Source organism: Electrophorus electricus, chromosome 12 (genome assembly GCF_013358815.1).
Source record: "Electrophorus electricus isolate fEleEle1 chromosome 12, fEleEle1.pri, whole genome shotgun sequence".
Taxonomy (NCBI): Eukaryota; Metazoa; Chordata; class Actinopteri; order Gymnotiformes; family Gymnotidae; genus Electrophorus; species Electrophorus electricus.
The window spans coordinates 2,554,713-2,580,352 of record NC_049546.1 but is presented as its reverse complement, the minus strand read 5'-3'; the positions used below and the strand labels follow the sequence as shown (position 1 = coordinate 2,580,352).

At 43.5% G+C, this 25,640-nt stretch overlaps 2 protein-coding genes across 2 annotated transcripts in view; one reads left to right on the top strand and one right to left on the bottom strand.

The window, feature by feature from the left end:
* The first annotated feature begins 472 nt into the window (after window positions 1-472).
* Window positions 473-6,442, top strand: LOC113581776 (schlafen family member 13-like). The gene is made up of 6 exons (XM_035531912.1): window positions 473-702; window positions 1,057-1,183; window positions 1,378-2,438; window positions 2,626-2,742; window positions 3,672-4,377; window positions 4,525-6,442. Exons 3-6 carry the CDS (start codon window positions 1,379-1,381, stop codon window positions 5,282-5,284), a joined length of 2,643 nt encoding a protein of 880 aa, XP_035387805.1. The 5' UTR covers window positions 473-702; window positions 1,057-1,183; window position 1,378; the 3' UTR covers window positions 5,285-6,442.
* A 2,099-nt stretch (window positions 6,443-8,541) lies between these two features.
* The window catches only part of mpped2 (metallophosphoesterase domain containing 2b), a 17,905-nt gene continuing 806 nt past the window's right edge, over window positions 8,542-25,640 (bottom strand). The window contains exons 2-7 of the mRNA XM_027017196.2: window positions 24,914-25,149; window positions 22,800-22,981; window positions 21,454-21,679; window positions 10,934-11,049; window positions 10,235-10,348; window positions 8,542-9,759 (exon numbers count right to left, since the gene is read on the bottom strand). Of these exons, the coding sequence (XP_026872997.1) occupies window positions 9,641-9,759; window positions 10,235-10,348; window positions 10,934-11,049; window positions 21,454-21,679; window positions 22,800-22,981; window positions 24,914-25,041 (885 nt within the window). The 5' untranslated portion in view covers window positions 25,042-25,149 and the 3' untranslated portion in view covers window positions 8,542-9,640. The remainder of the gene's footprint in view (window positions 9,760-10,234; window positions 10,349-10,933; window positions 11,050-21,453; window positions 21,680-22,799; window positions 22,982-24,913; window positions 25,150-25,640) is intronic.

Below are 25,640 nucleotides of genomic sequence, written 5' to 3'. Positions count from 1 at the left end.
CGGGGTTTTTAAGTTCTGAAGATTAGTGGACCTACGATTAAAAGATGCCACTGATGCTTTTAAAGATGTTTAAGGCTTTTGTATGATGTGCTGCTTTTCTGTGGTGACAATAAGTTGTGAATTTGAGAAAGCCAATATATTCAACATGATATGAATATAAAATAAGCAGTGTACACAATATGCGTGTTCATTACACAATGCTACTCCCCTAACTTCTTGTCTGAGAAGTTGGCTATGCTTCAGTTTCTGTGGTATTTAGGAGTTAACTACTTAGCTTCTATCATTTCTTATGACACAACAGCTAATTCGCTAGCTACGGGATCCACAAAAGAAATATTGGGAAATCTTAGTGTCGGGAAGATGTTGCTTGCTTTGTTCTAGCTCCAGTTGTTTCGACATCCTAGAAATAGCCCTGGTGTTGGTAACAGCGCATGCCCAGTGGGTATCTTGAGGGAGGCTAGTGGGGGTCAAATTTAACATTTCCGCTCTAACTGTAATTTCGTCATAGAGGTGACGTACTTTCTCGGTCTCTGTGCGTTTGCGTTAGTACATATCTTAAGAGAAACTGTTGTCTTAACCATTAAGACTAAATGTAGTCTAGCCCATATCTAGCCCATATAGGTTAAATATCAGATCACCTTGGTGCAGAAGCAGGAGTTCAGCAGAAGTTACGCAGTTCGCAGCTAACGCGGCCTGGGGAAGGTATGCCTACCAAACCTCTGGTAGATCCGGTGATAAGACACTCGTTCCTGGATTAAGAAGGAAAATTAACAAAATCACCAGGACTGATGTCGATATTTATTCATCCAGATTATACATCAGTGAACAAATTTATGTAAGAGCATCGGATGATGCTTCGGATGACGGTAGAACGCAGTTTAGCTAAATAATTTTGTGCTTGTAAAGTTAAAACTCATGCTGAATGTGTTCTTTTTTGTTGTAGCAACCTTACAAATTGTTTAGATACTATTTAGGTAAATTGTGCGCGGAGCGAATAAGAACTTTTTATCTTTGCGATTTCACCTTTCCTAATCTATGGACACGGTTTTCTTTTAGGACATCGTTTTGCTTTTGGAAAGTTGAGAAACACCGCCAGATTTATTGGATTATCCAGCGCAGACAACGCGCCCTCAAGGCAAAGACAAATCCTGCTTTTCGTCCCAGAGCACGCACGACTTTACAGGTAAAATGCCGATTCTGTCTTTAATTATTGTTTCACCATGACATCACTGAAATATAGTCTAGGAGGTGGGGCTGTTTCCAAACTGCACCCCATTCCACTTGGCAGTAAATAAAGTAAGATGATAGTGTTTTCTGGTATTATTTCTAAGTACAGTCTTTTTAAAAAGTCATTATGTTTTTAATCTGGTCCCACAGCATGGCTTCATTAGTAACAGTGGAAACGGCTCAGGAATATCCAGATCAAGTGCTCTGGATTAAAGAAGTAACATTTGGAGAGAAGACAAGGAAAGGTTTGGATAAAAAGTTGCGGGAAGGGGAGAAGAAAGTCTTTCTGGAATGTGTGTGTGCCCTTCTAAATTCTGGTGGTGGGATTCTCTGTGCTGAATTCAGAAATCCCGAATATAACTACAATGAAGATGGCATTGGTAAAGACCTGGAAGATGGTTTAAATACCCTTATTGAATCTGCACGAATTGAAGACTTTCTTAAGGTCACACAGCAAGAAAATAAGTTGCGATTTTATGTGAGGTCATGGTTTTCAGCAAAGGGACAAGCAAGACTCTGCAGTCTAAGCACTGGTCTGGTGCAAAGATCTGGAAGATCTGCCTTGGTCTTGTCACCAAGTGCAGCAATGGATTTCTTAAAGAGACAGGAACGAGGACAGTACGTTAGTCAAGAACATCGTGCGAAAAAACAAAAGCTGATGCAGGGCTCTGATGATGATATATACGACAAAGCTAGTAAGTTCTATGAAGAGGAAAAGGCTCAGCTCAATGAAATCTTGGACTTTGGTGAAAGTGTAAATGTGGAGTTCAAAAGTTTCTGTAGTGAAAAGAATCTGATTAGCAGACTAAAAGAGGCACTCCCCAGGTACTTGTCTGCTTTTGGAAACACGCGCGGTGGCTTCGTCTTCATTGGCATAGATGACAACACCAGAAAAGTGGTTGGTTGCGGTCAGAATTTGGACCCTGATAAACTGAAGAAAAGTATTGAAGCCATGCGTGATAAGGCCATGAATCGAGCTATTCACATACATCACTGTGCACATCAGACTACATGGTGTCCGGAGATCAAAGTCTTTCCAGTTTCAGAAGCAGCTACAGTTAATGACCAAAGGTATATTGTTGCGATAAAAATATCGCCATTCTGCTGTGCTGCGTTTGAAGATGATCCAAATAGCTGGGAGTTACAGGAGGGCATCGTATCTAAGCTTAAATGCAAAGATTGGCTGGAGAAGATGAAATTCCCTGTCTCAGGTACATTTATACATATGAATTACACAAGTGAATGTAGATTTTTATTGTTTGCTGAAATTAAATTCCAAAGTACTTGTATCTTAGAAAAATACAGTATTTACATCAGCATTTTTGTATTAGCTGATGATTTAATAGTACTTTTTAAATACCAAGATTAATTTGATTGTATTTTCACCCATCTCTACAGATGACCCTCTGGTTAAAAAGTTTGAGTCTGCACTGAATCTGCAAGATTCTCCTCCTCAGTGTCAACCAGTGTACAGTATTGAGAAGACTGCAGACCTACAGGAGAGAATCTTTCCAGGTAATTGATTTGGACCACTTTATGACCAAGTAATACAAAATAACTGAGCCCTTAGAAAATCTAATAAAAGTACCACCTTTGATGATAGGAGTATGGACAAAGTTTGCAGAGAGTTTGGATTGAGCCAGATTCTAAATAAATGACTCCAAGAATGCTATTTCAGCTCAAATAAATAATAAATCGTTATTTTTATTAATGAATAAATATGAACACATTGTACATTAATAAGTAATAAATAAACAAGCGTTCAGTATTTTAAGACTGGAGGTCATCGATGGGAAAAGCACGCGAGCCCTTTCTGTAGCAGCTGGTCGGTCCTGCACAGTGGGGTGTGACTTGGGTTTTGGCTTGTGCATAATTTTGGTTTGCTTTGCTTAAATGGCCTGAATCAAAACGAAACCACAAAATTTCAGTGGAATTGAAGTCAGGTGATTCTGTGACTTGGATGTTCTAAAATAAAGATCCTCCACTTTTATTTTCCCCCTGTGATATGCATCACTTTCATGTTGCGTATTTTGAGTTTTGCGTCTATGTCATGCCTCCTGCCCCACCTTCCTCGTTAATGAATCTTTGTGTTCATTTGTAGTCCTTCCACTCTGAAATCTTCATTGATGAGGCCATATTACGCTTGAACGCAACTGTGTTGTGATCATTTCCTCACAGTTGTTCTTAAATTCATTTGAAATACCTGACCATTTATAGAGGTTATTTTTCTAGAAGTTCACATTTGTTTTCCATTATTACAGTCAAAAAGTGAAATGTTTACTTGCAAGTTACCCTAAATATAGGCTTTGCTTTTTTTATTTCGGGAGTCACCTGAATTGAGAGATTAGAATAAAGTAAAAGTTGTTAAGGAAAATGCTTTTTCATTTTCAGGAACTGAAATGTATATTAAATGACTGTCTATATTTTACGCTTTCTGCTTTTAGTAACAAACAATGACAACAATCCTAAAGGGTCCATCTGTGATAAGCTCTTGGAGAACTACCCAGAAGCCTTCGCCACTCTCACTAACCATCAGAGCAATCCTGGAATTTTAATTATGTCCAAAAGCTGGGCTGTTGACATCAGCCAACCAGGAAATAAAGACGTCATTGGCGAGGCTCTATTGATCATGTCTGAGGAATATCCCAAACTGTTCACTGTTGTGAAGAAAGAAACTTCTGAATTGTGGAAATATGCTAAAGAAACAGCATTTCATCTGAAACAGAAGCTGGTGAATCTTGGTGGATACACAAAGTGGATTTGCGTGGTCCCTTGTCTACTGGACTGCAATACAGGGGAGATGATACAAAGTGAGACTGCTGGTCACCTCCTGTATCCTCACAGCTACAGCTTGGGTCATCTGGAAGAGGTGAAGGCTTTGCTGCGCTCCTTAGTCATTGTGGTCCTCAGCTTCACCTCACCACTGAGAGACAAGCTTGGCTCGGAGATCATCAATCTGCTCACTGAGGAACAGTACAACATTCTTCAGTTTTACGAAGGCCATAAATCTTTGTTTATTCATGGCTTGGCTGGTTCTGGGAAGACATTGCTAGCGATGGAGAAAATCAAGAAGATAAAAAATTCTGAACAGTGTAAATCAGAGAATATCCTTTATCTCTGTGAAAATCAAGGTTTGAAAGACTTCATGAGGTGGGTTTTAAGTGAGATTTAAGTGTCCACTGAGATTCTATTGCCATTGTTTACATCTTTAAATTGATAACAAAGGAGGCTTACGTGCATCAGTTCAACAGTTTATCCTAATGCATAACATTTTAAAATTATTTTGCCTTTTTGCAGAAAGCAGAATCTTTGCCTCTGTGACACAAGATCCGGCTTCATGATGAAGGGGGCTTACGCTGATATCAAGCATATTGTGGTAGATGAGGGGCAAAACTTCCGCACGGAGCATGGAGACTGGTACAGAAAGGCAAAGAAGCTGGCTAAGAGATCAGGAGGAATACTCTGGGTTTTCCTTGACTACTTCCAGAAATGTCATACCTTTGCTGATGGCTTGCCCCCACTGACCAATCAGACCTCCAGGGCTTACCTAGACAAGGTTGTCCGAAATTCTAAAAAGGTATTTAATGAAATGAATAAACTAATTGGAGTAATTAAAACTAGATATAGAGGAGACATGTCTGACCACTTGAAACGTATGCATGAGAAAATGACCTATATCCCCTCCTTGGAAGGGAACTTTTCTGTGATCCGTTCCTTAGCTACCTCAATGAAAAAAGTGGTGAAACGTGTTGAAATCCTTTTGGAGCAGGGCCATTCACCCAGAGATATTGCTATTCTCTTCTCAACTATGGAAACTAAGTCTTCTCTGTTGCACCAATCATATGTCAGACCTTCTTTCCAACATGGTAGCATAGAGAATATAAATGATGATGTGGTAGTGATGGACACTATCCGCAGGTTCTCTGGCCTGGAGAGAGACATTGTGTTTCTGATTGAACCAGCTGCTCATTACAGCCAGTCTGAGATTGAGCCCAATCTTTTGCTGACTGCATATTCCAGAGCTAGAATCAGGCTTTATGTTTATCATCTTCCTTGAGATGATATGGAGCAATTTCCAGAGCTGCAGTTACACATGCTAGCCAAGCCAGTTAAACTCAGAAGTATTACTGATATTTATGGTTGAACGCAGTGATGTAGGCTGAAAGCTTTTCACTGGTTAAAAATCATTTGTCCTTTTAGAATATCAGAACATGCACACACATAATTGTATTTAAACAATGCTCAAGTTGTACTCAGTCATAATTGTATGTTGCTTTGGATGAAAGTGTCAGCTTAATGTAAATGTTTCACCCGTTTGTATTATGTGTATCAGTTAATTCCAAATCACACTTGCACCAATTACTGTACTTACTCTGTCTTTTACTTTGTAATAATGATAGTATATCAGAATATGCACATATTTATAATCTCATCATACCCTTTATTTTTCCCCTGCAGACAAATAGTCCTGCATTTTTAAATAATTGAAAATGTTTGTGTGCTTTTCAAATTACAATTAATTTTCGCTAACACCTTTAATATTACAATGTCAATACTGAGTGATGAAAAAGTTTCAGAACTAAATTAGGAATTCATCAGTGAATTGTTTGTATTTTTCTTTTTAATAATGTTCACAATTAGTTGTCTACTACATATACTACATTTATTACAATATTTGTATTTCTAAAAATACTTGAAATATTAAACAAATTGTCATTTTTTTATAATGTCTATAAGATGGTTTTGTTTTACTTAACAGTGACGAACCGCTAATGATTTTACTAGTTTGAAAATACGAGTTAGGGTATAAATATTCGCGCCATAAAACGCATCCTAACTTACACCTGGGATAAAGCCACATGTTAAACGGATCCTCGTACGTAATTCTCTTGCCCTTGAAACCCGATTCTCGCTACGGCGGAATATTTCAAGACTAAACTATTTGCTTAGAACTTCATAGACAATTACACAAATTACGAAAAACAAGTTATGAAAACACCCATAGCATCTGAATCAAAGGACGTCCATAACATAATCTTCGTTAAAAGTGGTTTTGCTCTTTAGGTCCACAAGGGGGCGGCATACGCACAGAATTCATCTATCTGGCGCACGGTTTAATTTAAAATGTATTCTTGTCAATACCCAGAAGAGCTTAATGGTCAGTATTGCTATTTAAACTGAAACGTAACAGAGAAAACATATAGAAGTATAAACCACAAGCATAAATGTACTATCCCCCGCAAAATGCCTGCTATAATTCTACTAATGTTTACGGATACAGAGCTGGTGCTGCAAATTTACTGGTTTAAAAACCCGCGTTGAAATGACTGCCAGTCTTTCGTGCTGCAGTAAAAGGATTAAAGTATGTAACGCCGAAAATAACTTTGATTTGATTTGATTTCACTCTAGCAGGCGTAAATAAACTCCGGTGATATTGCTGTGTCGTGATTCTTCTTCAGATTCACTATTTAAATATTTAAATGAACACCTATATTAAAATGCAATTAAATACAGCCGAGAATGAACTGGCGTGAGAGCGCTGCGCGCCGCAGCGTATTCCGTCACACGGCCACATCGCAGGCCCCGCCCACTCCCTGCGCGTTCCCGCTTTGCGTCTGAACGCGCCGCCGTTTAGATGACGGGGAGCGGAGAAAGCGCTCGTAGTAATCACTGTGGTAAGGGGATTCCCTTATCTGCTGCCAGTCTGTGACTTAGAAATTGAGCAGCACACAAGAGGGCTTGTGTTCAGTTCAAGTGGCGAAGCCTCGGTGTTTTTCGTAGTTTTACTCACATAACGCTAGCTACTTAGCTAGAAGACGTGGAAAACCTCCTGTACGTGAGGTTTAGCGCTTGGACGCTGTTTAGACATTGGTTCAAAATCCAGCCCCGTCTAGTTTACCTAGCTAAACTAGGTAAACAGAACAAAGTTAACCGTCAGTATAACTGAAAGGCTTCTCACATGGATAATTAATATTAAACTAACTTAACCCCTACAAACTGTTGGCTTCCTAATAAAAAGGCTACTCTATTCTTTTGAAGTATTGTAATAAAGAACTAAGTCTCTATCGGTTTATGAAGCCGTCATAGATACTAATAAACACTGATCATATTTAAATAAGATCCGAGATGTTCGGTGCTGCTGCGTTTTATGGTCAGAGTGCTGTAGTGATGAGGTCGCTTAAAGGGGCTAGAGCAGAAAAATGGTACCGTTCCTCCAACCTGTAGCCCCCCTTAGCCTTCAGGATGGCGCGGGATCCAGGGCGAGATAAACGGCCGGTCGGCTGAACAGGGTTTTCCCATCACGTGAAGGATGACGGGGGAGTAGTACTCTGGGAACATCTAGCACTGCATGCTAAGTGAGCTGTACAATAACTTGGGGCACACACAGAACAATGAAGGTAAGTGCTTATATGGCAAAGTGCCACAGTGAGAAATGCCTTTGTTAGATCTTATAAGCAAACAAGGCTGAAACTCAAGGGGCTGTTTCACGAGCGCAGTCAGCTGGACATCAAGAGGCCGTACTCAGGACTGCTCAGAGGTGAGAGGGCAGGCCCAGTTGGACCAGACAGCCATCCCCTGTGGCTTGTGTCAGTTTCACGGCCCAGTGTTATTCAGCTCCAACCCTGGAGCCCCCGCTACAACACCATGTTGCTTTTCCCCCCGATGAAAGGATTAATAACAAACTAATAATAAATAATGTGACTAGGCAGAACACAACTAAGCTGTGTGTGTAGGATATCAGGTGATTTATGTTGACTGGCTCAATTTGTCCCAGACCCGAGAAAATTATGCTTTGTAAAATCACCCCAGAGCTGGTACAGACTGTCCTATCCTTAGGTACACACTGAAATGATTGCAGATGCTCACAGCCGTGTTCACGCAGCGCTGCTCTGTTGGCTGGTTTTTTCCTGCTGCGTGAGGTGTGTACGGCCGAGCGGCGGCAGCTCATTGCTGGCCTGCTCTGCGTCCTCCCGAGCTCCTGGCATTACCACGGATGCATGGGGGTCAAGACCCAGGCCACCCCACACGTGACCCACCTCTGAAACCTGCGACGACAAATTTTCCCCAATCAATGACAGCCGTCAGGAGAACATGGGGCTGCATCCCACCCCTGTCGGCGGGGCCGATTAATTTCAACCGCTGACGGGTAATTAATGAACTGGATCAATCGGGGCTTCCAGAACAGCTGTGAATGTCCCCAGCTGTAGCGAGAGCACTGTGTTATTCACAGCACGAGTCTAACTCTCTTCTACCACTCTGCCTCCCTGCGGTTCGCTCTCCCTGCAGGCTAAAATCACTGACAGACTCATCGGCTACAAATCTCGCAGTTTTATTTGCATATAAAGTTGAGTAAATGACACAATGAGTAAAAAAAAAAAAACCCATGAACATGGAAATGCAGCATTTACAATGGCAGCAGTGAGATCCTGACCATAAAATATTTTTTTCCTGTGTGTATGCTAGCAAGATTGTAATTTTAAATGGGGCAAAATACAACAAACACATTAATTACAAGGCAACGGAAGTCCACCAGATGGGAATTGAAGACAAAATGTATTCACAGACATTTTTTTTTTTCCAGTTCCTGGTCAAATTCACACCCAGGTCTGACTTGACAGAAAGAAAGTTAAGAGTCTAAGAATTTAATTTGAAGTGGGATTTTTAACAAACATCTGATCTAAACTCCTGACCCTATGGTAATTCCATAGCCACTGCACTGCCTTGGCAGGACAGAAGCCATGCAGGAATAACGCACAGAGCCATTCAAACTCCACAACTCCATGTTCCATAAACCTAAATCACTTCCGCTGAGGGCCTTGTCACTTCACCCAATCCTCTCTGAATATACAGTGGGAATAAAATTTCTGAGGATGGCGCGTGACTCGAACTACACACAGGATGCATTCTCCTGACAGGATAAAAGCAATTGGTTTGATTGCACCAATAAATATACCAAAGCATGAAGAGCCAGGGGTGTGCTTACTGGGCTGGACTTTAGCAACGCAAATCCTCCGAGTAACGACCCACGGAGTGTTCAGCTCTAAAACTGTAAAGGATGGAAGAAATGGCCTTAAATAGCACAGCCTGCTCTGTGTTTACCCCGCCAGAATGTGCTGTGCAAACACACACGAGCATTGCTGAGCCTCTCAAGGGTTCCTTTATAATACACTTTGTTTTCAGGCTGAAAGAAATGTAACAAGATAACACATCCAGTGGGGTCATAAATATGAATTCACGTTTGTTTTTTCCCTTTTCCAGCAAATCAAAATTATTCAAACGGCATGATCTTAAATCTTTAAAAATATTACATATCCATGCGGTAATTTTTTTAAATACAAGCAGTACAAAAGGACTGTTAAAGTTAAGAAGTGTAAAGTAGAAAAAAAGTGGCCTTTTGCGGGTGGGCTGATTCTCACGAGCTTCCTGGATTGGGAAGGTCAAATATGATTGGAGGGTTGGTGGGCTGGAAACTGACTGTACATGTTGAGGAGTTGATAAATGTGGTATATCCATCTGTCATTAGGCCATACCCTGGAGAGAGAGAGAGAGAGAGAAAACAGGGTCAAAATATGGTTGAGATGATATAGCTGAACGGAAGGTGCTGGTGGTCTAATGTAGCCCTTCCTTTAGGGGCTAGTTATGTGTAGGGGTGGGGGTGACGCATAACAGCTGATTGGTTATGGACAGAGCCAGGTGTATGGGTGGTGTAAGCACAGGCTAGACACACCTGTAGGGTTCAACCAGATGTGCATCAAAACAATTTCACAGTTCCCAGAACCTGATCAAGCTTTGGACTAGGATTGGTACATGAGCAAGACTGGGTTTACTCTGTCCAGGGAATGGACAATTGGAGTGTTTGTCGGACTGGTTCTGGTCCACCACTCCAGAACATTTCTGACATTTTATGACAGGAACCTTCCAAGCCAGACAAAGTGGAACATGGAAGCCATGATCTGGGGTCTGTTTAAAACAAGCCTTTAAAAAGGGAAAAGTAAAAGTAACTCACCTTCATGGATCCCACCGTAGACATGGAGCTTAGGCCGGACCCGTCTCTGTACCGTGTTGAGTAACTCTACACAGCCCACTCTCTGGAGCTCCTTCGGCACCCAGTCCCTGAACCCTGTAGCCAATAAAGAGCAGTATTAGAGAGTTCTCCCAGGACCACAGAACAGGGCTAGAGAGTTCTTCCAGAAAAGCATCACTTGACATCTCTCCCCATCAAACGCCAGCACTCACCAGAGCCACAGGAAAAGTGGACAACCAAAATTGTTCAAACGCAAGAATGAAAGCTCCTTCAGCTACTGTCTATTACTTGCAAATGCGTCCATGATCTGAAATGTAGCTACTGGGGAGTGTTTACTATATCCATCTCCTTTTGTCTTCTCAGATTACCCAGCGTTACATTGCAACTACTGCAAAAGCAAGAGAGTCACATAGATACAGAAAGACTAAACCCAACCCTAATCTTAACCTGACATTAATCTTTACTTCCTAAACCTACAAAGTATTATAAGTAAACAAAGAACTTCATTTGGATCATCTGGTGACATGCTTTAAAAAGATATACTTTTAATAATAGAGGAATTAGGGAAAAAAAAAGTCCTGACAGACAAATTTAAACACAATATGCTGCTCTAACCAGGGCATCTGCTCATCAAAAAAGTCACTACAGAATCAGCGGTGAGATTCCTGCAGAAGCGCTTACCCAGAGGAGGCCCATGAGTCATCAAGATGTCAATGTCCTCTGGGATCTGGTTCCACTTGTCCAGCAAAGACTGACCACGAGGCAAGTTAAAGCCCCATCCATTAAACCAGGGAGTCCTGGGGGAAAATACACACACTTTATGAACGTCAAATTCAACCACACACACACAAAATACCACTAACAGATGACCCTTTTCCAGGGGTTGTCAACACTTCAACTGAGTTTAGTGTGTCTCCTTTTCAAACACGCATGGTTTAACTACTCAGATCATCATTCAAGCCCCCATGGTTGAGGAAGAACTCAAGAAAACCGCAAGTCAGTGGCTCCTCGGGCCTGTGTCTAACCCCCGCACACCCACACACACCTACCAAGCAGAAAAAAGCTCTATAAGACACCATATGAAAGGAAAAGTGCTATATAAAAACTCTGCTGTCTGCAGGGCCAGATTACAAGGCCACAGCTATTCCCTAGTGACTCGTCCCAGAGCAGAGGTTATCTCCAGAGTGGCGCCCCTTGAGCAGAGGTCATCGCTGGAGCTGGAGTCATTGCCGAGGATGTGGATTGATCATGCTGTCAGCAGGAGGTGGAGGGGGGTGGGCGTCGGAGGTGCTTAACGCCAGCTTTATTTGCCCAGGAGAGCAGCACTGCAGACAGGCTGCACCAAGCCAGGCCAGACCTGCATTTATCCCACTCAGACAGGGAGCAGGCATCCCGCCCAGGTAGGGCGGGACCCATGAGCTGTTATGACAGGGTCAGGGGTAACGACAGAGGAGCCGGGCGCACGGGACGCGGCGCTGAGTGACAGCTGCGGATTAAGAGAGAGAGAGAGAGAGAGCAAACAGGAGTGCTGTTCTTCCCAGCACACTGCCTGCCTCTCACACTCATGCCTGACGTCGTTCTGACAGCCAGGCTGACCACCAATCCTGTTAGAGGCCACGTGGTGTGTAAACATTCCTAGCGTACAGTAAATGTCTTACACCAGCCAAACCCCAACAACTAGGTATAAAGTTCACAACCAGGGAGTTCACTCTGAACAAGCCCCACTCTGTAGGCCTCTGCAAAAACAGCAAATTAACAAAACTTTTTGACTGTAGAGTTCAAGAGAGCCAAATAATAGGTCTAAAAAAAAAAAAAAAAGACTGGCTGGTATTTGAAATGCTGCCAAAAGAAACAGCTGATTTCATAACAGCGGGTGATACTGCCGACATCCAGACTCAGCAGCGGGTTGTGTGAGATGGACAAAAATATCGTATTGCGATTGCATTTCTACAAATTGCAGTTGCTAGAAATAATGGATTCATATGGCTGAAGCAATGCGGTATGGTTAAATCATTTATTTATTTATATTTATATTGAATAATATGAATGCCTTTATTAAAACTCTCAGAAGACACACAAGGGCATTGGCAAGGAAGCTCGGGGCATACTGCAGAAAACTTAATGATTTGTTAGCAGGGTCATTTACAAACTGCAGCCTAGTATATCAGTATTGTGCTGGAGGTTAACAGACGCGTTCTGCTCTGGTGTAGCCAACACACCTGCTGCGGCCCAGAACGCTTCGGCACGCGTGGGCTCCGCTGTTCAGGGCTCTCAAACCGCGTCGAGGACTTAACAGTGTGGGCGGTTCTGAAGCCCAGCACACGAGAGTCAGGAAGTAAAGAGGTTTTTGCCTCCATTCTGTTCCGAGAGTCCTGGATACTGAATTACGCTGAACAAGCAGATGAGGAGCCCAGGGACTGTGGTGTGTGTGTGTGTCTCGCCTGTTCTCTCCATCCTCCTCTTGAGTTATATTAAAAGGAAGTTAGAGGCTGCAGTCAAAGTAACTAGTGCCAATCGGTGAGAACAAAAAAAAGAACACCCTCAAAGGGTTAAATCTCAAAGATTACACATCAAACCTTCGAAAAAAACAAAAATAAACAATCAAACAGAAGGCAGAATACAAGACAAAAAACAAATACATTTGCATAATTACTAAAGCACTACTGGCCTATTTATTTATTTATTTGTTTGTTTGTTTAGTGTACTTTTTTCTCCCCAGAAATTTGTTTATTTAATTAGATTCCATGTGCACAAAACACAGAACCAGATTTCACTTCCAGTGTGATTCTGCTCAGGCCACCCGAGCTGTGCAAGATTTGCAGATTATCCTACAGGTCACAATGTTCAACACTGTAGGTGTAGAACAGAGACAAAAGAGCACCGCTAGCGAAGACCAGAGAAACTAGTTCACCGTCTAGACAACCGGGCCTGTAACTCATAGAAAAACCTGCAACCAGACCGTGTATGTCTGCTTTCAGATGCAGCGTCAGTCCGGCACCCTCTCTACCAGCGGTTACCGTGGGACACGTAGCCCCACACGCGCGAGGCAGATGAAAGCTATAAATACAACCTGGAGGAGAAAAGAAAGGATAGAATCCATCACAACATCCACGTGTGTCGGCCAGTGTCTCTGTAGCTCGCAGCGGTTCAGCGGGGGCTCTGTCTCCTCCACTCGGCTCCGCCCACTGATCTCCACCCTGAGCGGTGGACGAGCAATACGTCACAACATCAAAAGGCTTAGACAGTACTCTGTGTGATACCGCTGTCATCCAAGCTACCTAAACGTCCTTTGGTGTGTGATGCAAAACTAACACACAGAACCCAGTTCTGCGCACTTGTCTAGTCTACAGTATCTCAGTGCTGCTGGACAATGGTTGCTCAGCTTTTAAAAGTGAAAAGTACACTTTAGGGCCAAAGGTTTCTGACAGGTGTGTAAAATCAAGCCCACAGCCATACAGACTCCAGTGACAAACAATTACAGTTGATTTGGTTGCACTGAAGAGCTCAGCGACCGTTGGCACGGGTCAGTTTGGCACGGGTCAGTTTGTGAAATCTCCGCCCTGCTAGATCGACACTGGTCAACTGCGAGTGCTGTTATTGTAGAATCAAAGCATCCAGGAACCACGGTGCCGAGGCCGTTGACTGCTGGGACGTGTAGAGTATGAAAATCAGCTCTGGTGCATCGTGTGCGACAGGATGCTGCATCAGCACAAGACCTGAGCGTCAGGAGCTCCAGGAAACAGGTTTCCATTGCCTACTATCACTATAAACTACGCCCGTCGTCAGCCAGAGCGGTGTAAAGCACGCCAACACTGGACGTCGGAGCAGTGGAAACGTGTTCTCTGGAATGGCTGAATAATAATGGTGCAACTGGCAGTTTTGGTTGGTACCAGGAGAACACTTCCTACTGGACTCCACAGTGCCAAGACCTGACCTCAACCCACAGAAAACCTTTGGGATGAATTGGAACATCGAAAATGAGCCAGGCCTTCTGGTCCAACATCCGTGCCTGACCTCACAAATGCTCTTTTTACTGAATGGGCATGAATTTCCCCTCAAACACACTCCAGAAGAGTGGAGACTGTATTAACATGGAAATCCATATTAATGCCTCTGGTTTTGGAAGGGGATGTCCAACGAACTAATCTACATGTGATGTCAGGTGTCCACATACTTTTGGCTATATACTGCATCAGTGGTGTCAAAGCTCAGATTAGTGTAGTAACTCTACTTAATCTCTCCTGTTATCAGGTCCTTCTGGAGCTGTTGTTAATAATGGGAGAGGATCATAATTACTGACAAACTATTATGATACAAGGCATAGTCCACATCACACATTCCCACATTACCTCAGTAAAATTATTCCATAGGAAAAGGTGTGTGTGTGTGTGTGTGTGTGTGTGTGTGTGTGTGTGTGGAGTCTGAGAGAGATTGTTTGCACGTCTGTGTGTAAACATACTTCATTGTTATAATTTCTTGAGACCAAATTTCTCGACAATGATAGGAAAGTATTTTGCATTCTGATATAGTGGGTTCTTTGGCTAAACTCCATAAGGGAAAAAAAACTCCTAACACGAAGTGCAGGTTTCTCATAAAAACACTAAAGTGGTCAAGAAATTAGGGTTTGTTATTGCATATAAATATTTAGCTACATCACACAAACCATTCCAACACCCCGCCCCCCAGAATGTGATTGTGTGTGCAGCCGTACGTACAGTGTAAGTGAATACCGATGTGTGTGCATGCATGCGCTTGTGTTTATAGTGTAGTGTGTGCATCTATGTTGTGTATGTGGTGTAAGTGTGTGCATGTGTATGACAAATGTGAAAGTTTGTGTGTGTGTGTGTGTGTGTGTGTGTGTGTGTGTGTGTGTGTGTGTGTGCGCGCGCGTAGTCTAGGGGTGATTGATCTAGGGGTAAATAAAGGAGAGTAGCTCCTCTGCACCATGCCTCACTGAGCCGATACTCTGGGGTGCAATCCTTCAGCCATACACACACACGCGCGCACATGCACACACACGCATGCATACGCACGCACGCACACACACACACACGCACGCGCGCAAACACGCGCACGCACGCGCGCACACACACGCTCCCCATTCATCTAGCGCTCCCTACAAACCTCGAACCAAAGCCCTGCTCTGCTTCATCAATTGGGCCTGTCATTAAGCTACCATAAAGAAGACACACAGAGAGAAACAGGTGCGAACACCCCCCCACACACACACACACACACACACAAAAGGAGAGACCAGGTTACATGCGTGAACACATCCCTCTACATAAAGCTAAAATGTAATAGTTTTTTACTTTAATTGGGTTACTATTATTTCATTTGGTATTTAAAGTTTCTGAAGAAAAAAAACAAAACAAATGCATGTTAAAATTGTGAGAACAAAAGATACTCTGAAAATACAGCAATACACACACACACCACAAAGAGAATCAGGCGCAGATGCTCTTTGTGAAGTCCATAAACCCAAACGGCCTTTATCTGATCCACAACTAGCCCAAACCTTCCCCTGTTAAGAGCTGTGCGGCGTGCGTGGCAATGATGGACAGGAGAGAACTAAATGTGCAGGCGAAACAGCGTTGCGGTAGGAAAGCATGCATTCACGCGCTAACGTTTTGAAAACAAAAGGGTCAACTTCACAAAAGCTGCCTTCAGATTGAACGTCCCGTTAACGTCAAACCGAGCCGCGCTATCAATATCCCTCATTCCTAATGGCGTATTTTTACCGTTTGCATATTTGCATGCCGCATGTTGTCCTCATCTGTAGGAGCGATTCATAACAGAACACCCCTCCGAAAAAATACAGACCGATGACAGTTACACATTTTGTGTACTGCCATGAGTTTTAGGGTAGTGAAGTCCTGTTTTGGAGAAAGTTGCAACGGCATTGCGTTTTTACGCAACTGGCCGTTTTCAGCTTCACCACGACTGTGGTTAGTTAATCATCCGGGCGAATTTAGCGAAGCGGTAAGTCGACACCGGTGCACTAATTATCGACACAGTAACATTATGAATAGGAATGAAATATCTTTAATTAAAATTAAATACCTTTCAAAGATTCCTTTCATTTATTCTGAATTTCTCAAACATACTCGTAATGATAAGACAATCAAGGCAAAACTGCATGCAGTGTGTGTGTTTTGGCTACCTCAGCACTTCACAGTGGTGAACTCTAACTGACCTAGACATAACATACACAACAACAACTACCACACACACACACACGCACACACACGCACACAAGGACAGTGTGTGTGGAACAGGATGATGGCCCCTCCAGGTTATTTATGAAGCAAAAATGTGCTGTTGCCTTCAGTCTCCTGACACACACACACAAATCAGTGAAATATTTATCCACCCATGGCAAAGGAGGGAGGGACAGAGAGAGAGAGAGAGAGAGAGAGAGAGAGAGAGGTGGGCCCTGTGATTTCCCGCCTATGGTATTTCTATGCAGGAAAGTAGCCCACTTCTCTGTACATACCTAGTGATCTGAGTCAACAGCAGGTACAATGTACAAAACACAGCAGCGTTGGTTGCTGTACTGTTCCTTCAGGACCGAAGCGCAATACTGACTCCTTTGCAAACAGGCCCATACAATGCCACGCTAAATGCAAACGTATGTGTCTGTGGTTCGCTGGGGGGGGGAATAGGGCTATCAAGAAGGAGGGAACACTCGACAAGGATAGGTCGGCTAATCCAGGTAATACTGTATGGTCTGAAAATCAGCACTGCCACTCACTCAGCCAGAAGCCTCGCCCACAGTGAGAGGGGAATTAAAACTGACAAGGGCCAAGAGTTAGAATTCACAACCACAGCACTGTGGTTGGCGACTCCCAGTGGTCTGGAGAAAACTGCTACTCAAATTAGTGCACATGCTAATCTTATGTTCCATGTACATTATAATACAATATTTTCCTTGCATTTATATAAAACATTACACAAACTACACAGTAGAGAGTATATGGGAGAAAAGGGTTTGAATGTCTGCAAACCTAGGCCCTCAAAACAAAATGTTAAATCAACCTCAGGCAGCATACAGACCACTCTATAGCCACTCAATGGTGCAAAAGCGCTTAGAAGAAAGACGTTATGATAGAACTGCATGTACATGTGCCTCTTAAACCAAAACCATATCAACCTACTGCCGCTGACATCAGGTCCCACTGGCCTACAGGCTGGGAACCTTCCCATTGTAGACATCATTTATCTGGAACCTTCATTTATCTTTCTACAGAGAAGCGTGTGTATCTGGAACCTTCCCTCAGTGTGGCTCATGTATCTGGAACCTTCGCCCAGTGTGGCTTGTGTATCTGGAACCTGGTGGGGATAATGTATCTGGAACCTTCCCACAGTGATGTTCATATATCTGAACACCTGTCATGGAACTACAGCTTGCTGAACTGGAGATGAGGTTACGTAATCTGAGCTAGCGCAGCGGTAGCACAGTGGATAACATACTTGGCCAGTAATTGAAAGGTTGCCAGTTCAAGTCCCGCCACTGTTGGGCCCCTGAGCAAGTTGTATTCAGTCATAATTGTAAGTTGCTTTGGATAAAAGCGTCAACTAAATGCCGTAAAGATAATTCGCCGCGGCCATCCAGGGTGAGTTTAAAGGAAGCTCGTATTTAACTCGGCCCCAGTCTCTCCGGTCCTCACCTGCCCCCTCCCTGCCTACGGTGCTTGGGGTTTTAACCTAATGAGTGTTTCTAGTCAAGGGATAGTGAAGGGATGTTCCGCAGCAAAGCCATTAGAGATTTCAAGAATGCTCAGTGTTACCTCTGTGTGCGTGTGTCCCTGTCTAACTACATTTTTCTTAAATTTTAAATTTAGGTGAGAAATTTTATATATGAGAGAGAGAGAGAAAAATTTCCCCACTCACTGATCCAGGAACATTTGATCTGCTCATAACTGTCAGCTGTCTGTCCGACACAGAAACCACACTGCCGTCAGTGAGACAACAGCCGATTAACAGTCAATATGTGAAATTAGCAGTGAAGCATTATAGTATGTGAGAGAGATGGAGTTGGGTGACAGCCTAACCTCCTCTAGCAGACAGAGCAAGAGTGGGAATGGATTCATGGGTGAGGGTGGTATAACCTGGGTGTGTACCCACGAATAACGTGCCAACTCAGCTATGCTAAAACCATATCGAAAAACATTCCAAACCACCAGCAGTAATGGTAATAATATGATAATGAAATAGGTGTGACCTTTTTCCTCTTTTCTGCACACTGAAGAAACTAGGCAGCTGCTCAAAGTGGACGCGAGTCATTTGTCGCTGCTGTTATGCCAAACCTTTCGCATGCATGCTTACTTACGGTAATATACATTAGCCCCGGGGAACAAAGCTGTTCTATGGTTTCCATGGCAACACTAAGGTATGCCCCCTACCACATCTCTCTTGTGGTTTGGCTTTATAAGCACTTGCCCAGTGTGAACTCAGGTCACATGACTGGTGTCTGCACCCCTAAGAGGATTAAGGGAAAAGTCTTTGATTTTCAAAAGCCAGTGGACGGCTTGGCTTGGCCGAAGTCGCCTTTTTCCTCAATCGAGCTGAACGTGGCTGCTTGCAGTAACCATCACACACACACACACACACACACACACACACACACACACACTCACACTCACACACACTCACTCACACACACACTCACACACTCACACACACACACACACACACACACACACTCACACTCACACACACACATACACACACACACACACACTCACACACACACACACACACTCACACACACTCACACACACACTCACACACACACTCACACACTCACACACACACACTCACACATACACACACACACATACACACACACACACACACACTCACACTCACACACACACATACACACACACACACACTCACACACACACACTCACACACACACACACACACACTCACACACACACACTCACACACACTCACACACACACACACACACACACACACACACACACACACACACACACTCACACACACACACACACACACACACACACACACACACACACGTATATGCATATAAGGGATATATCCCTTATGAGGATATACTACTATATAACTACTATAATGTTAAGGAGATTGTCCTTAGTCCTCAGTATCAATACTGCCACTTTACAAGTCTTAGATGTTGAAAAAAGCCGTGTCCTTATTTGTTGGAATGTTGTGAGATGTTTTAAAATTTTTAGAATGTTGTTTGACTTATCAGCATAACCAAGCCAATCTGGGTCAGCAACTGACAGTAAGGAAACGAGTAAACAAAGATTTTAAAACAAGAGCGGAGCATGTGTTACCGCTGACCCCAGCCTGTAGCCGGCGTGGCTGGGAGACGCAGGCCTGGCTGTGCTCTTTGTGCCAAGAAGAATAGCACAGTGGAAGTAACCTCTGCACTCTCAGAGGCTCAGGGTCACAGAGGTCGGCATGGCTCACTGCGAGTGTGCCCTCAGTAGGGAACGCCAGGGTCGGGCAAATGTCTGAGCCGTGCTCCCTACAAAGGGCCGGGATGTTCTGGAACAAAGGCCATTTCCTGCGCGAGAGGCTGGGAAAAGCATGAGCACCCCCCACCCCCTGACCTCACATGAGCGACCTGTCCACACTCCTGACCAAGAATCTCATTTCCTCAGGACCGAAGGGAAGCCCGATATTTGGGATTCCGCGGCGGCCCTTTCGCTCCGCTTGCAAGTTCGGCTCCTACACAGCACACGCTCGCTCGCTCCTTCCCAGAGGGCTTTTATTAAAGAGAACTTGCTAGAGACTTGCATAAAAGAACATTCATGATGGCTCCAGTTCCAGGAACATATGGATTCAAGAACCATAAAAAAAACAATAATAAAAAAAAACTCAGCAAGGTCACGACGACTATAGAACCTCGAAAAACTTCACAACAAGATGAAATTTTAAATCATGGGGGAAAAAAAAGAATTGCACTCTTATTGTAAAGCCATTTTGTTATAAAACAGATTACAAGAGATCACTTCAATTTTCATGTCGCCTCCCATTTTAATTCCAGTATTCAGCTCTGAACTTCTACGGCCATGGCGAGACGTGTTAAATTATAGCACAGGCTATTATTCTGTCACCATGGTGTGATCCTGAGTAAAGCCTGCTGTCATCTCTTCGCCCCTTTAAGTCTTCCTTAGCTTCACGGGCTCTCTAGGGGACCCATCAGGCATGGCAGGCAAGGGTTAATGGTCTCAAAACGATAGTGTGCTCAGATAGACAAGTGTGTAATTGAAGTTTGCGGGGGTGTGGTGAGGGAACTGTCAATTGTGTGTGTGTGTGTGTCACGCTTATATATGTATGGTCTGTGACTGATTCTATAGAGACCTTACAGTATGCCAGGTCCATACAGAATTCCAGCAACCACCGTCAGTCAAACATGAAATACTCAAGTTGTAGCATTAAAATCTCAATAACTCAATGGCAATGCTGTATATGTTAATGAAGTGGCACAAAGGCACGCGTCCCCTTGCTTCCCACACAACTGTGCTGAGCTCTGCTCAGCTCCTTCAAAGCCAACCGCAACAGCCAGTCTTATTTTAGCCTTCTTCAAACATAGCTAAGAGCCAGCAGAGTGTGGGGTGGGTTCTCTGTGCTTAACTGGCCTAGTGACTGGGGCAGGGCCTCACTTGGAGGGCAGGTCTTACTGTACAAACTAATCATTAGAAATAAAAATCATTTCATTCATTTAAAGTCAAAAGCTTTTTCTTTTGTTCTTTCTTTTTTTTTATATAAAAAAGCGTCAGCTAAATGCCATAAATGTAAATTATTTCAGAGGCTAGAAGCCAGAAGGCTGATGTGCTTGTCAGATCATTTCAGAACCAGCCAGATAAAAACTCATTTACTAGATCAGCACAATTGCATCATTTCTCTAGGAGGTGGGACCCAGGACAAACATCCTGCCTCTTAATGATGAAGTGTCCTTGACAAAAGTGTCACAAGCTGAAATGTTTTTACTTGTCCATCACCATCTAAGCAACAGCAAATAAACACAGACTCAACAGAAGAACTGAGTTGTTATGTTTCTCCCATTGAATATGATCCCACCAGTGGAGCTGACATTCCAGCGCACACTGGGTTCGAGGTGGAACTTCCACAGGCAGTGGGCTTGTACATGAGTGACCAACATTACAGAAGCAGGTAGAAGACCTGAGCATGCAACTCACCAGGGGGTCCCGTATATCCTGAACCCTTTGACCATGACTTCGGTGTCCTGTAGGTACATGCAGTTTGTGAGAAGTGACTGAACATTATCAAAGTCCTCAGGACGCAGCTTTGACACAGAGGGGAAGCGATAGTAGTCCTGCTTGACCAGTTCAGCCATGAAGTCCTTGTCGAAGGTCAGCTCATGGTTCCCCGCAATAATTACTTTGTACTCGTAGGGGAGACCGCCTGCAGGTGGTCAGAGCAAAGCGTTACGAACCCAACACACAAACAGTTCAGCATTAGGGTATTAGACTAGTAATCTGAAGGTTGCCAGTTCAAGCCCCACCACCACCAAGTTTGGCCCCTGAACAAGGCCCTTAACCCTCAAGTGCTCAAATTGTATTCAAAAGCGTCAAATTGTATAAAGCATCTGCTAAGTGCCGTAAATGTAAATGTAGTTACAACAGAATGGTAGTACTGTATAAATGTGTTATGACATGAGGCACCGGCAGATATATGTGATTTATCAATTCAGGGGTTACAAACTGTACTGAGAGCGGGGAAGTATAACGTCTACGCTGTGAACATGCTGATCACACTAACCCAAAGATGGCAGGCAAGATTCTGGAGAAAATCAAGCAAACCTTGAAACAAGGGGGATTTGTTTACACACATCATTCCACAGAATGATTTAAGTGTATGACTGGAAACGGATGATTTTAAACAACTGTCTCTTCTCCCACCTCTAACTGTTCCTAGCACAGAACATCATTTTTGAGGAAGGAAGTGTGATTATCTTCTCCAACCAAACCTTCTTTTTACCTCTGAAACCCAAAAGGAACTTGTATGAACTAATTTATTCATTGTACAACATTCAAAATTTTCCAGCTTTAATTTAATTTGATTTGAACAACTGAGGGTCAGTTAAATACAGCGTCATAATTACAACAAAAAAGCTCCTCGGTATGACGGGCATGGATCTAATACCCAACATGCCCTGTGAAATCACTGCCCGAACATTGATGCTTCAGTATCTTTAGACACGAGCTTAATCACAATATGAAACTGAACTGCTGAACACAAAGACATTTACTCAAGTTGTTTTTATTCAACTTAATATCAATATGCAAAAAGAAGTAGCGTCGAGTACTGAGAGAGGTTCTTTCTACAGTTCCTGCTACATTCGTCCCTATCTCTGTTCTCTAATGAACAGCTGTCAAAAGGCTGCCAGTGTCGTTCCCCACCCAGACTAATGTGCACCTTGTATTGAACCGTTAAAAGCCTCAATTCTGGACTTTTCAAGTACATGCACTGTTTTGGAAAGTGTACACGAGGCGGTACAGGGGCGTGATCACCACATGCTCACCTAACCAGTCGTTAAATTTCTTCACCTCAGACGGCAGACCCAGCTCGGTGAAGTCGCCGGTGTGGAGCAGGACATCACCATATGGCATCTGGATGCTGTCTGTCCTCGAGTGCGTGTCCGAGACACACACAAAGCGCGTGTGACCCGCTGGCTTGGGGGCATCGTATGGAATGGGCTCCACCCTGTAGAGGAGTGATACAGGGAGGAGCCTTCATTCTCATTGGTTAAGCACGTTACACACTATGAAGTATACAACACTGTTTTTTGCAACACACCTTCATAATTGATAAACTCGAAATCTTCACCAGACCTTTACAAGTCTAATTGTTCTACACGTCCTTTTTGAATCAGTAGTCATATTACCCATATCATTTGCTTTAAAACCTGTATTGCCTCTAAAAACCTTCTACACGGGCTGAGACGGGTTAGTGTTTCCATTCAAAGCCTCACAATCAGCAGTTTTAAAAGCATGAAAAATGTTGTACATATGCAATGAAAACCACTTTCACCATAGAACCTCTGTTAGCCCACAGAGACTACATACATCACAAAACACTACCAAACCACTCAGACCTTTAAGACACATACTCTGTGACTAAAGTTCAAAAGTGAATTTTGCAGGCCCAGCAATAACACAGAGGCCTCTGATTCAGCTAAGGCTGACTATGGCTTCTCAAATTACAGCATCTTTATGGGAAAGAGTATTCTCTGTCTCTCAAACACACACACACACACACGCACATACACACACACACACACACACACACACACACACACACAGTTGAACAAACCAATGCAGAAGCTGTGCACAGGTCAGGCTGTTTTCAAAAGACTATGGACATTATTTAAGTTTATGACATGTGGAGTCTGATGTCTCTGTGTGGACAGGAACATTCCACATCTCAAAGTTCCATCCTATATACTCTTATTCTGACAACATACGTGCTATCCTGTAAAGTGATGCTACATGGTAGAGTCTATATACTCTTATTCTGATAACATACGTGCTATCCTGTAAAGTGATGCTACATGGTATAGTCTTGTGGTCCTGTAGCCAGTACATTTACGGAGCATTCATGCCAAACCTGTTCTGCATCCCCTCCCTAATATCTTCTGGAAATCTGTTTTTAAAATATATTTACAGGGATTTTTTTTTAACCAAAATTGGCCAAGTTGCTGTGGGCTAAAAATCCATTATCCACGTTTCCCTGCTTCAGCCATAACGCCACACCACGGACGTCTCTCCATGTCCCCTTTTCTCCAGAGCCTTTAATTGTGTGGTCTCCGGGCCTATTGGATGCCGGGGGGGGGGGGGGGGGTTTGGTTCTGATCCAATCAGCAGTCACTATTCTTCTCAGTCCCAACAGCCCTTGTTAAGGCATCATCAGCGTCAGTCAATAGCCACCTCACCAAAAGCTGAGCTCTGCCCCGCAGGTCAAAGAGCCATTGTTAAAGGGCTAATCAACTGAACTAACCTTTGACCCTCCACTGGTTAATAAGTACAGGAACATGAAGGCAGCCTTACACTGCACAGACCCTAACATCTTCATTATCGTTTCAGCAGACAATGGGTACAAGAGACGAAACCCAACCTTTCAGGTTCTAGTGCTGTACAAAGATGTAGGTGTGATGCATTTTACAAATAATCGCCAGCTATGGTCACTTAAAAAATACGTGTTTAAAGGGGTTTCATGGCTACGTTTAACCCCTTCAGGTTAGACCTTTTGTACAAGTCTTCATCTGTTTTTGGGAAACCGGTTTAACCCAGACATATGAAACCACAGGTCGGATCAGATGTAAGGTTTGAAAGTCAGAAATACTTCAGTTCCTCAGGTAATAGATGAGTGCTAAACATCTGACTCCCATTTTCACATCTAGATCCCTCTGCATTGCACAACATTTAAAAGATAACAAAGGTGGGCCACAAGCAAGCAAAAAATCCATCTGATTAATTTTTACAAAAATCACATACAAACCAGCAAGAACCTGAGACCACCAGGACCCAGAAGCCAACAGATGTCCACTCTAAAGCGTCCATTCAATCAATCGAGCCAATCAGCCAATTAGAAGAGCAGATTCAGAGCAGCCCTTACAGGCTCGAGGGCGGCACTCACATGTGCACATGGGGGGGCTGGAAGCGACTCTGGTTGATGTTGTAGTGAGTGAAGGCCTGGGTGGGGTTGGAGCTGTACTCGTCCACAGAGATGGTCACCTTGCTCTGGGATGAGGTTCTGCGCGCCATAGTGATGTTCGCTGGGGCATGGGCAGATCAGCGAGGGGCAGCTACGTGCTGCGCTGCGACCATCCTCCACACCTGCTGCCCTCACCCTTACCTGAGCCCTCGCCTCACCTGGGGGGGGGGGGGGGGGTAAGGTGAGGACAGCTGTTAGCTCAGCCAGGTCTTTACTGACGGGCAATAAATGTGTTAGCAAACAACCTTAGCAGCTGTAGAGAAAAATCTGAAAAGGTCTAATCTGATTTAGCATGTATTATGTTATCTGACTTTCAAAGAAGCCCAGTAAATTCGTTAGCTATTGTCTGTCTTCTTTTAAATAACTGTAGCAGGCAGTAATAGTCATCGTGAACGGCCTGACCGGGCTACACGTCTACGGCATGTTTGTATTTCCTGATTGCCCTGGCGGTGGATCTAGATTCGCCATTGTAAATATTTACCTGTCGTTTATCGTATGTGCAATTATAATTCGAGGCACTTCTCGGGGATCCACGGATCCTTTCCGGCTAGCTAATCTGGCCGTTTTAGACTGCAGTTCATTTGTTCATAAATCTTTTGAAAGAAGCTTTTGGGTTAACCTTTTCGCCACAAACTTGAACTTTGCCCTC